Source organism: Pseudophryne corroboree, chromosome 2 (genome assembly GCF_028390025.1).
Source record: "Pseudophryne corroboree isolate aPseCor3 chromosome 2, aPseCor3.hap2, whole genome shotgun sequence".
Lineage (NCBI taxonomy): Eukaryota > Metazoa > Chordata > Amphibia > Anura > Myobatrachidae > Pseudophryne > Pseudophryne corroboree.
The window spans coordinates 789,960,305-789,973,695 of NC_086445.1; the positions used below are offsets into that span (position 1 = coordinate 789,960,305).

General features: G+C 48.2%; 1 protein-coding gene across 4 annotated transcripts in view; it reads left to right on the forward strand.

Moving 5' to 3' along the window:
* SYTL5 (synaptotagmin like 5) overlaps positions 1-13,391 on the forward strand; it is a 513,325-nt gene that overhangs the window by 257,743 nt on the left and 242,191 nt on the right. For all 4 annotated transcript variants that reach the window (XM_063955564.1, XM_063955566.1, XM_063955567.1 and 1 more), the window contains one exon: positions 6,435-6,647. In XM_063955564.1, coding sequence (XP_063811634.1) covers positions 6,435-6,647 — 213 coding nt within the window. The remainder of the gene's footprint in view (positions 1-6,434; positions 6,648-13,391) is intronic.

Below are 13,391 nucleotides of genomic sequence, written 5' to 3' on the forward strand. Positions count from 1 at the left end.
ATATGGCGGAAATATGTTGCTTGGTGTGAGGCCAAAAAGGCCCCAACAGAGGAATTTCAACTAGGTCGATTTCTGCATTTCCTACAAGCAGGAGTGACTATGGGCCTGAAATTAGGCTCCATTAAGGTACAGATCTCGGCTCTGTCGATTTTCTTCCAGAAAGAACTAGCTTCACTACCTGAAGTTCAGACGTTTGTGAAAGGAGTGCTGCATATTCAGCCCCCGTTTGTGCCTCCAGTGGCACCTTGGGATCTCAACGTGGTGTTGAGTTTCTTAAAATCACATTGGTTTGAGCCACTTAAAACCGTGGATCTAAAATATCTCACGTGGAAAGTGGTCATGTTATTGGCCTTGGCTTCGGCCAGGCGTGTGTCAGAATTGGCAGCTTTGTCATGTAAAAGCCCTTTTCTGATTTTCCATATGGATAGGGCGGAATTGAGGACTCGTCCCCAGTTTCTCCCTAAGGTGGTATCAGCTTTTCACTTGAACCAACCTATTGTGGTGCCTGCGGCTACTAGGGACTTGGAGGATTCCAAGTTACTGGACGTAGTCAGGGCCTTGAAAATGTATGTTTCCAGGACGGCTAGAGTCAGGAAAACTGACTCGCTATTTATCCTGTATGCACCCAACAAACTGGGTGCTCCTGCTTCTAAGCAGACTATTGCTCGCTGGATTTGCAGCACAATTCAGCTGGCGCATTCTGCGGCTGGACTGCCGCATCCTAAATCAGTAAAAGCCCATTCCACAAGGAAGGTGGGCTCATCTTGGGCGGCTGCCCGAGGGGTCTCGGCTTTACAACTTTGCCGAGCTGCTACTTGGTCAGGGGCAAACACGTTTGCAAAATTCTACAAATTTGATACCCTGGCTGAGGAGGACCTTGAGTTCTCTCATTCGGTGCTGCAGAGTCATCCGCACTCTCCCGCCCGTTTGGGAGCTTTGGTATAATCCCCATGGTCCTTTCGGAGTTCCCAGCATCCACTAGGACGTCAGAGAAAATAAGATTTTACTCACCGGTAAATCTATTTCTCGTAGTCCGTAGTGGATGCTGGGCGCCCATCCCAAGTGCGGATTGTCTGCAATACTTGTATATAGTTATTGTTAACTAAAGGGTTATTGTTGAGCCATCTGTTGAGAGGCTCAGTTGTTTTCATACTGTTAACTGGGTATAGTATCACGAGTTATACGGTGTGATTGGTGTGGCTGGTAAGAGTCTTACCCGGGATTCAAAATCCTTCCTTATTATGTCAGCTCGTCCGGGCACAGTGTCCTAACTGAGGCTTGGAGGAGGGTCATAGTGGGAGGAGCCAGTGCACACCAGGTGACCTAAAAGCTTTCTTTAGTTGTGCCCAGTCTCCTGCGGAGCCGCTATTCCCCATGGTCCTTTCGGAGTTCCCAGCATCCACTACGGACTACGAGAAATAGATTTACCGGTGAGTAAAATCTTATTTTTTCAGTATTCCTTTGGGCTTTTTTGTTTTGTTTTTGTATCCAGATCTCTAGTAGATTGAAGTTTATTTAAAAGAAGGATAGCTAAACATCAGGGAAAGTCACGTTAGTAGGTGTTAATAGCCATTGGTAATTGGAAGCTTCCCAATCATCTGCTCCTTGACGTAGGCATATGTACAAAAGGTTAGACCTAGTTAAGTACGTGAATCATGAAGAATGTTCCAGATCTTATGTACTGTATGTAGCTTAAGGGCTTACTTTATGTGCGTGTGTTGTGCTAATACCACTCTAATTGCATGAATAGCACTGCGAAAATGCAGATTGCTTTAGGATTATTGATACCAGTTCAGGGGATAACATTATCAAGCAATTTTCGACAGGTTACATACTGCCAGATTTATTAAAGCAAAACCACCAGAAAATAACAGGAAAACCGCCACTTTCAACACCATTAGGTAGTTCTTACATGTTTAAGATACAAATCATTGGATTTTGAGGGTCATTCTGACCCGATCGCACGCTGCAGTTTATCGCAGCGGTGCGATCGGGTCGGCGCATGGAGAGCTACGATCGCCTCTGCCTGATTGACAGGCAGATGCGGTCGCTGGGCTGTGCGCCCGCTGTGCAATTCCTTTGCACTTCTGCGGGGGGAGTCGGCACTGACATGCGGGGTGACACATGTCAGTGTGACTGATCGTAGCTGTGCTAAATTGATCATCTCGGAATGACCCCCTTAGGCTTTAGTTTCACAAAGTATAGGAAAACCATCTGGAAAAACTGCCCTCCCCCCATAAAAAAACAGGAGAGTTGAAACTGGTAAGGCGATATATCAAATCTCAGCATGTAAAAAAAGTGCCTGAGAAACCCTCCCTCCAATTTAACTTAATTACACACCTCTTTTTTAGCATGGCCTTAAGAAAACCACAATGAGAAACCGCTGCTTATTACACATTATCTTCCTCCTCATACCTTTTTCCTTCGCTTAGCTGCTTATTTGTTTTCCAAATGATCTTGTCATGTTTCAAGTATTATTTATTTTTATTCAAATTTTTTAAACACTATTGCATTTATGTGAGAGCAGGATAAGATATGATATCTGCTGAATACAAATAGCTGCATGGTTCTAGTCAAAGTAAAGATAATTACAAGTCTGTAATACAAGTGTAACCCAACTTTACTGAGGCAAAGCAGGAAGCGCTAGTGCCGAGATGTAAGAACATCTAGGATGCCAGAGTGGGGGTGTGAACACGCCCCCCCTGGCGATCCCTGCCAGGCCCCCACATCGCATCAGCCTAGTGCTGATGAGCTTTGTCTCTTCCCCGGCTGACACCACTAGGCATACACAAGATCTTACGGAGCCAGCAGCCACCGCAGCCAGGAACATACGTCCAAAATGAAGCAACCAATTAAAACGCCAATAAAACGGCATCATAGAATACGTTATTCATAGAAGTCGCCCGTCTGCTATTAATATAAAGGCTAGCTGATGTGCCCGGCAAAGGTTTGCTGAGCGGAACATTTTACGCCTTTTCACCCCCTTAGGGGTCTATATCCCAAAGTATCCCTGCTTAATGGATGGCTGCACATAACTGTCACAGTTTTCAAACCATCCAGCAGGTGCACAGGGAGAGTTAACCAACTGTCACATATTCCAGAGCACAGTGGTAATGCATTGTAAATGGCAAGCAGACGTTTTCCCACATACGTCAGCTTTTTTGGTTTATTAGTAAACAAAAAATGCACACTAATGGGCAAAACCATGTTGCACTGCAGATGGGGCAGATGTAACGTGCAAAGAGATTTAGGGGGTAATTCCAAGTTGATCGCAGCAGGAAATTTTTTAGCAGTTGGGCAAAACCATGTGCACTGCAGGGGAGGCAGATATAACATGTGTAGGGAGAGTTAGATTTGGGTGGGTTATTTTGTTTCTGTGCAGGGTTAATACTGGCTGCTTTATTTTTACACTGCAATTTAGATTGCAGATTGAACACACCACACCCAAATCTAACTCTCTCTGCACATGTTATATCTGGAAACGGGTCCTTCCCGGGTGGGACTCTCCTAACCCTTTTGGCTGGCTGTCCGACCCGGCAATATGCCTGGTCGATTGTCATAGCGGCGGGGGGCGGAGCTGGCAGTGGAGGCGGCGCTGGGAGATGAGCTCATCTCCGCATGCCTCTCCTTATCCAGTAAACGGGTCCCAGGAATCCGTTTACGCAGCCACTGACCCGGTATTCAACCCGGGAATAACACTGTTTATAACCCGGGTTAAATTACCGTGTCAGGCAATATGCCGGGTCGATACCGGGTTATTTGTGCGATGTGAAAGGGGTACTAGTTAGCAATCAGTGCTATATCTCTGATTGTTAATTAGGGGAGATCGCCAGTGCATACACACTGAACGATATCGTTTAGTGACGTCATCCCCCGCACACCCCGAACATGCAGCTCAACAATACAGTTAACATTGAGCTGCATGTTCGGTAGCTCATGGATGAATAAGAACGACCCACGGGGACGCGCATCCTTCATCCATACACACTGGACTATATGAATGATAGAGCTTGCAAAAAAGATCGTTATTGCTCATATCATCCTATGTTGTTGCCTTGTGTGTATGGGGCTTAAGCACCCCAATACAGTACAGACCTGCTTCAGTGTTTAGTTGGGGTTAGAGTTTTGAAAGTCTGAATAAATAGATAATTATTACAGCCTCATTACAAAATCCGGAGAATTAAATGCCAGCCGTGTAGATAGTTTGACATGAAGCATAATTGTATAAATAAGTTTGTAAAAATAGGTCTTTGTTAAATTCAGCGCAAATGACTATTCTCAATTTATACAATCTCCTTCTTTGATGTGTGCTCGCTGCCACTATCATTTCTTGTTTAGTGAGTGAGTGGCAGGGCATAGTGGTATGTATGCAGAGACTGACAGCAAAGCAAATTCTCTGAAAATAGAAATACGTCTCTGTGATTTGTTTTTGAAATGTGTTTTCTAAAAATGCAACTAAGGCAAAATGGAAAGTGTCTTTATGTTAGAGATGAGCAGGTTCGGATTTACTCGGTTCTTAACGCCAGAATTATCGCAAGTTATTTTTTCCTGGATTTTTTTATTGGCTAACCAAAACACGTGACTTCTGTGAGCCAATAAGGAGATTCGGGTAAATCCGAGTAAAACCGAACCCGCTCATCTCTACTTTATGTACCTGACTAACTGCAGATTTGAGATAGTCTTATTCTGTAGGTTTTTTTTATTGTTTATTTTTATTTATATTATTTATATCAGATAGCTGATGCTATCCACAACTATACCACTTAAGCTGGGTACACACTGGCAGATATATCTGCAGATGGTGGTTGTTCATACACACAGAAAGATGCGCCAATTTATCTTAAAGATATATCTGCTGTTAAATCTATCTGCAGCTATATATGCAGATGGGGATTGTTCATACACACTGAAAGATGCACTAATATATCTGCAGATATATTGGTCATCTGCTGTGTCGCACAGCAGATGCAATATATCTGTGAAAGACGTCTTTCACAGACATATTGCTTGTACACACCTACAGATCAGCAAAAGATATATTGTACAACCAACTGATTGGCCAATATATCTGCCAGTGTGTACCCAGCATTAGAAATCTGTCCCAGTATAATACAGATTGTCATTAGTCAGGGGCGGATTGGCCTGCCGGGACGCCGGTATGGTTTGCCCCTGGGCTGGCCAACTCTGGCTGCCACAGCGCAAGCTACTAGCCAGGTTGCTATGCAGTGATATGTATGCTGCTGGGACCTTGATACAGTAACTTGGAGGGAGTTTGCTGAGCAGTGAGAGAATTCCTGTCCTCCAGGCGGAACTGCAGCACATAGTCCGATGAGGCAGCATTATAGTTTGACACGGAAGTAGCGCAGGAGAGCAGCAGTGTGGAGGGGATTTGGGTGCCAGCATGCTACTTCCATCTGATGTGGCCTGGCTGGTACTGGGTAAGTGTGCACCCTGTGGGGGGACACAGATAAATACAGTACCATGTCATTACTCTGAGGCCCCCATTGCCCATCTGTATGTATAATAATAGTAGTAGCTGTCAGCACTATACAGTGTACAGTACACGGGCACCTCAGTAGTGTTGTTGTTGTTGTTGTTGTTGATGTAGTTGTTGTTATTACTGTATTAGTAGTAGTAGTAGTAGTAATAGTAGTATGCACAGAGTCACTGCTATTATACTGCATATTGTTATTCTATTGCCATACTTGATTATTGTACAGACGTTAAATATTATTCTGCAGGTGTGTACCATCCTGTATCTTTCCTGCATCTGTATATATAATGTAATATGTTGGGTGTACAGTGTCCTGCATCGTTGGTTTTTGAATTTCAGTATTATACTATTTAAATTAGGGTAATGGACGGCGAGTGTAGGCTACATTCCTCATTTTACCCAAACAGACGTCTCCTAGACTGCTAGATCTAAAGTAGCAATTGACTTTAAAGCCAGCAAACCCAGTATTGCCTTAAAACTACAAATCTATTAGTTATATTGCCAGAATTGTGCCGTGACCAGCAAACCTGAGATTATTACTTTTGGGTTTTGGATGAGTGTGATGGTGGCGGATCCTCTTTTAAGAGAACCACAATCCCTCTCCCATATAAATTATAAGTCAAGGAACACTGGGACAAGATGTTGGTGGTCCATTTAAAAAACGTATGTTACTATGTTTTCATAATTTCTTGGGTTGCTTAAATTGTATTCAAGTTGGTGGACTGTCCCTGTGAGGGAGTATGCCACCCCCCCTCATGACAGAACCTGCCACTACAACAGACTCCTCCCCCATTAGGGCTACTTCCAGAAATTTCCTGGGCTTGTTATCCATTTCAATCTCCCCTCCTGAACCTTGTCCGTAGCTCTAATGCACAAACCACTGAAATATATGCATGAAATTAATGACAATGTATTTTAAAAAGAATCTAATTATTTTTAGAAAATTGAAAAATGAACTTCTGGAAATAAAGAAGAAAGGTGCCAAAAATCATCGTCTGCGTCAGAATAGTAAAATCTGTGTTCGATGTCAGAAGTCGTTGGGGTTAATCTTCAATCGAGGCGATATTTGCCCTATATGCCAGCTTCGTGTGTGCAAAACATGTCGTGTGATGGGTAAAGGTGCCTGGAAGTGTGTAGTATGTACCAAGATTGGGTAAGTACAATGGAAAACCTGTGAAATATATGATGATTGATGAATCATTTATGTAAAAAAAATTTGTAAAAGAAAAAATAAATAAATAAATATATATATATATATATATATACTAGAGATGAGCGCCTGAAATTTTTCGGGTTTTGTGTTTTGGTTTTGGGTTCGGTTCCGCGGCCGTGTTTTGGGTTCGAACGCGTTTTGGCAAAACCTCACCGAATTATTTTTGTCGGATTCGGGTGTGTTTTGGATTCGGGTGTTTTTTTTCAAAAACACTAAAAAACAGCTTAAATCATAGAATTTGGGGGTCATTTTGATCCCAAAGTATTATTAACCTCAAAAACCATAATTTACACTCATTTTCAGTCTATTCTGAATACCTCACACCTCACAATATTATTTTTAGTCCTAAAATTTGCACCGAGGTCGCTGTGTGAGTAAGATAAGCGACCCTAGTGGCCGACACAAACACCGGGCCCATCTAGGAGTGGCACTGCAGTGTCACGCAGGATGTCCCTTCCAAAAAACCCTCCCCAAACAGCACATGACGCAAAGAAAAAAAGAGGCGCAATGAGGTAGCTGTGTGAGTAAGATTAGCGACCCTAGTGGCCGACACAAACACCGGGCCCATCTAGGAGTGGCACTGCAGTGTCACGCAGGATGGCCCTTCCAAAAAACCCTCCCCAAACAGCACATGACGCAAAGAAAAAAAGAGGCGCAATGAGGTAGCTGACTGTGTGAGTAAGATTAGCGACCCTAGTGGCCGACACAAACACCGGGCCCATCTAGGAGTGGCACTGCAGTGTCACGCAGGATGGCCCTTCCAAAAAACCCTCCCCAAACAGCACATGACGCAAAGAAAAAAAGAGGCGCAATGAGGTAGCTGACTGTGTGAGTAAGATTAGCGACCCTAGTGGCCGACACAAACACCGGGCCCATCTAGGAGTGGCACTGCAGTGTCACGCAGGATGTCCCTTCCAAAAAACCCTCCCCAAACAGCACATGACGCAAAGAAAAAAAGAGGCTTTTTACTGATATTTGGTGTTTTGGATTTGACATGCTCTGTACTATGACATTGGGCATCGGCCTTGGCAGACGACGTTGCTGGCATTTCATCGTCTCGGCCATGACTAGTGGCAGCAGCTTCAGCACGAGGTGGAAGTGGATCTTGATCTTTCCCTAATTTTGGAACCTCAACATTTTTGTTCTCCATATTTTAATAGGCACAACTAAAAGGCACCTCAGGTAAACAATGGAGATGGATGGATTGGATACTAGTATACAATTATGGACGGGCTGCCGAGTGCCGACACAGAGGTAGCCACAGCCGTGAACTACCGCACTGTACTGTGTCTGCTGCTAATATATAGACTGGTTGATAAAGAGATAGTATACTCGTAACTAGTATGTATGTATAAAGAAAGAAAAAAAAACCACGGTTAGGTGGTATATACAATTATGGACGGGCTGCCGAGTGCCGACACAGAGGTAGCCACAGCCGTGAACTACCGCACTGTACTGTGTCTGCTGCTAATATAGACTGGTTGATAAAGAGATAGTATACTCGTAACTAGTATGTATGTATAAAGAAAGAAAAAAAAACCACGGTTAGGTGGTATATACAATTATGGACGGGCTGCCGAGTGCCGACACAGAGGTAGCCACAGCCGTGAACTACCGCACTGTACTGTGTCTGCTGCTAATATATAGACTGGTTGATAAAGAGATAGTATACTCGTAACTAGTATGTATGTATAAAGAAAGAAAAAAAAACCACGGTTAGGTCACTGGTATATACAATTATGGACGGGCTGCCGAGTGCCGACACAGAGGTAGCCACAGCCGTGAACTACCGCACTGTACTGTGTCTGCTGCTAATATATAGACTGGTTGATAAAGAGATAGTATACTCGTAACTAGTATGTATGTATAAAGAAAGAAAAAAAAACCACGGTTAGGTCACTGGTATATACAATTATGGACGGGCTGCCGAGTGCCGACACAGAGGTAGCCACAGCCGTGAACTACCGCACTGTACACTGGTTGATAAAGAGATAGTAGTATACTCGTAACAACTAGTATGACGACGGTATAAAGAATGAAAAAAAAACCACGGTTAGGTGGTATATAATACAATTATGGTTGGACGGACTGCCTGCCGAGTGCCGACACAGAGGTAGCCACAGCCGTGAACTACCGCACTGTACACTGGTTGATAAAGAGATAGTAGTATACTCGTAACAACTAGTATGACGACGGTATAAAGAATGAAAAAAAAACCACGGTTAGGTGGTATATAATACAATTATGGTTGGACGGACTGCCTGCCGAGTGCCGACACAGAGGTAGCCACAGCCGTGAACTACCGCACTGTACACTGGTTGATAAAGAGATAGTAGTATACTCGTAACAACTAGTATGACGACGGTATAAAGAACGAAAAAAAAACCACGGTTAGGTGGTATATATTATAATACAATTATGGATGGACGGACTGCCTGCCGAGTTCCGACACAGAGGTAGCCACAGCCGTGAACTACCGCACTGTACACTGGTTGATAAAGAGATAGTAGTATACTCGTAACAACTAGTATGACGACGGTATAAAGAACGAAAAAAAAAACCACGGTTAGGTGGTATATATTATAATACAATTATGGATGGACGGACTGCCTGCCGAGTTCCGACACAGAGGTAGCCACAGCCGTGAACTACCGCACTGTACACTGGTTGATAAAGAGATAGTAGTATACTCGTAACAACTAGTATGACTATGACGACGGTATAAAGAAAGAAAAAAAAAACCACGGTTAGGTGGTATATAATACAATTATGGATGGACGGACTGCCTGCCGAGTGCCGACACAGAGGTAGCCACAGCCGTGAACTACCGCACTGTACTGTGTCTGCTGCTAATATAGACTGGTTGATAAAGAGATAGTATACAATACTACTAATATACTGGTGGTCAGGCACTGGTCACCACTAGTCACACTGGCAGTGGCACTCCTGCAGCAAAAGTGTGCACTGTTTAATTTTAATATAATATTATTTATCATGTACTCCTGGCTCCTGCTATAACAACCTGCAGTGCTCCCCAGTCTCCCCCACAATTATAAGCTTTATATACAATACATTGATGTGCAGCACACTGGGCTGAGCAGTGCACACAGACTGAGTCACTGTGTGACTGTGTATCGTTTTTTTCAGGCAGAGAACGGATATATTAAATAAAACAAACAACTGCACTGTCTCTGGTGGTCACTGGTCACTGTGGTCGTCAGTCACTAAACTCTGTCTGCACTCTGCACTCTCTTCTAATCTACAGTATCACAGCAATCTCTCTCTCTCTCTCTCTTCTAAATCTAATCTAAATGGAGAGGACGCCAGCCACGTCCTCTCCCTATCAATCTCAATGCACGTGTGAAAATGGCGGCGACGCGCGGCTCCTTATATAGAATCCGAGTCTCGCGAGAATCCGACAGCGTCATGATGACGTTCGGGCGCGCTCGGGTTAACCGAGCAAGGCGGGAAGATCCGAGTCGCTCGGACCCGTGAAAAAAAAAGTGAAGTTCGTGCGGGTTCGGATTCAAAGAAACCGAACCCGCTCATCTCTAATATATACTAGGTGCTTCATCGCGCCCTACGGGCGCTCTTCACACCGTCGCAAGGGGCTACGCCCCCTTAACCCTTGCATGCCTTTCTGGGGTTCAATATTTGTGTTATATGGAGTATCACCTGCATTCCTTTGTTAGTGGTTAAATATTGCACAATGAAAGGGCGTGCGATGGTGAAGGAGGCGCAGCCCCTTGCGACGGCGTGAACAGCACCTGCAGGCCACAATGTACAGAATGTAGCGGATGCGGGGGGTACTGCGGATGGTGTCTGTAGATGCTGCGTATGGAGGGGGGGCAGAAGTGGGGGTGGGTCCCGGATGAGGAAGGGTTGGGAGGTGCTGCGGGTGGGGGAGAGGCAGAGGAGTGGGGGATGCAGATGGGGGAGGGGTCCGGAGGCACTGCAGGTGGGGGAGGGGCAGGGGTGCCATGGGTGGGGGAGGGGCAGGTGTGGGGATGTTGCAGATGGGTGAAGGGTTCCGAAGGTGCTGTGGGATGGGAAGGGGCGGGAGTGCCGCTGGTGGGGTAGGGGTCCGCAGGCGCCATGGGTAGGGGAGGGGCAGGTACGGGTGTTGCGGCGGATGGGGAAGGAGGTCCGGAGGTGCTGCAGGTGGTGGAGGGGCAGGTGCGGGGGTGCCATTGGTGGGGGAGGGGTGGGTGAGGGGCGGACCGCGGATGGAGGATGGTGTCTGCAGATGCTGCGGGTGGAGGGGGGCAGGTGTGGGGGAGACATATAAGGGGGGTGAATGGTGGAGGGGGCCTGGAGATTGCTGGGGGTGGTGAAGGGGCGGAGGAGTGGGAGCCGCGGGTGGTGTAGGGGGTCTGGAGGCACAGCATGTGGGGGAGGGGTGGAGTGCCACATGTGGTGGAGGGGAAGGTGCGGAGGTGTGGTGCATTGGGGAGAGGTCTGGAGGTGCTGCGGGTACTGTACCTGCCAAAAAGGTAGTTGGAGGGTATGCAGTAACAGGGCCAGGACAGGGGTGACAGGGTCAGAACAGGGTTGACTGGGCCAGGACAGGGGTGACAGGGTCAGAACAGGGGTGACAGGGTCAGAACAGGGGTGACGGGGCCAGGACAGGGGTGACGAGCCAGGACACGGGCGACGGGGCCAGGACAGAAATGACAGGGACAGGATAGGGGTGACAGGGTCAGTGTAGGGGCGGCAGGACCAGGACAGGGGTGACAGGGCCAGTATAGGGTTGACAGGGCAAGCACAGGGGTGACAGGGCCAGGATAGGGGTAGCAGGGCCAGCATAAGGGTGACAGGGCCAGGATAAGGGTGAAAGGGCCAGGATAAGGGTGAAAGGGCCAGGATAAGGGTGGCACGTCAAGGCCAGGGGTGACAGGGACATGACAGAACACAGGGCATGGGAGAGATTGGTATTAGGGACAGAACAGTGGTGACAGACAGATGTGTCTTACCGGAGTCACTGCTGCTGGCTGCTGCTGTTCCACTCCAACCTGTTGGGATCTGCTGCTGGTGGAGACTTGGCATGGCTGACTCTCTTAGGCTGTAGTCCTGCTTCCTCTGCCCGTCCGCATCACTCCCCCCCTCCTCAGTCACACACCGCAGACCTCGCGCAGCTGCCGGGCACTGTGGTAAGGTGAGACTGGGAGTGACTGGTTAGCCCCCAGGAGATGCTGCGGCTGGAGGAAGGAGGGGGTCATAGCATGCACGTGGCGCGGACCTCACGGCTGCTGGGCACTATGGTAAGGGGAGACTGGGAGTGACTGGTTAGCTCCCAGGAGACGCTGCCGCTGGAGGGAGGAGGGGGTCAGAGAGCCTGCAAGCAGCGCGGACTTCTGCAGCGCTACCCGCCGGCTAAAGTGTGTGAAGGAACTGGGCGCACCTCACTGCGGGTGGCAGCGCTGCAGCTAGCGGTGGGGTTGCCGGGGCTGGAGATAACAGAGGCAGTACGGAAAGTGCACAGCGGCTGGTGACCCACAAAACTACAGCTAAGAAGCGCGGAGTGTGCCAGAAAGTGACGCTCCTCCCCGCCAGAGAGACCCTGCTGAGTATGCTGATGTGGGGGTCAAGTATGGCATACCCCCTCACACACCCCCATACCTCCCAAATGTCCAAATTTTCGCGGGACAGTCCCATTTTTTGGGGTCTGTCCCTCTGTCCCACCCGCGGGTCGCAGTGTCCTGCGGTGGTGGTGGTGGTGGTGGGGGGGGGGGGGCAGTTGGAAAGCTCCTGTACTCGCTGTTCTGCTTAGCAGAGCAGCGGTGAATAGTGGAGACAGAGGGAGAGGGGGCATCAGGGGGTACGGATTAAGGGGGGGTTCCAGCAGCAGAGCCGGATTAAGGGGGGGGGGGGGGGGGGCAGGCGGTACGTACCGTTGGCCCCACAGTTTTAGGGGTCCCCCTGGCTCGAGTAGCTCTGTCCCAGCTCAGAAGCTCCCCCAGCAACAACGGCAGCATTGTGCTACAGTCAGCACACGCTGCTGCGTATTGGCAGGTCTGTGGTGTTGCAGGGAGGCAGCAGTCTCCCTGCTTTCTTCTGCCTGTGCGGGTGTGTAGGGGGGAGCGACCACCTCCTCTGGATTTACCCCTAGCTGAGTGCCCAGCACAGGGTACTTGAGACAGGGGAGCCCTATCTCATTGCTGTGCCTGCTGTGGGTTAGGGGCGTGGCCTAATCGCGGCCCGCGTGGCCACGCCCCCTTATGCAAATTTCGATTTTTATTTTTTTGATGGGATTTTGGCCCCTCAGCTAGGGCTAAATCCAGAGGAGGTGGTCACTCCCCCCTACACACCCGCACAGGGAGAAGAAAGCAGGGAGGCTGCTGCCTCCCTGCAACACCACAGACCTGCCAATATGCAGCAGCGTGTGCTGACTGTAGCACAAATGCTGCCGCTGTTGCTGGCAGGACGGGGGGGGGGGGGGGGGAGCTTCTGAGCTGGAACAGAGCTACTCCAGCCGGGGGGCCCCCTAAAACTGTGGGGCCAACGGTACGTATCCCCTGCCCCCCCCACCTTAATCCGGCTCTGCTGCTGGAACCCCCCCATTAATCCGTACCCCCTGATGCCCCCTCTCCCTCTGTCTCCACTATTCACCGCTGCTCTGCTAAGCAGAACAGCGAGTACAGGAGCTTTCCAACTGCCCCCCCCCCACACCGCCGGACACTGCGA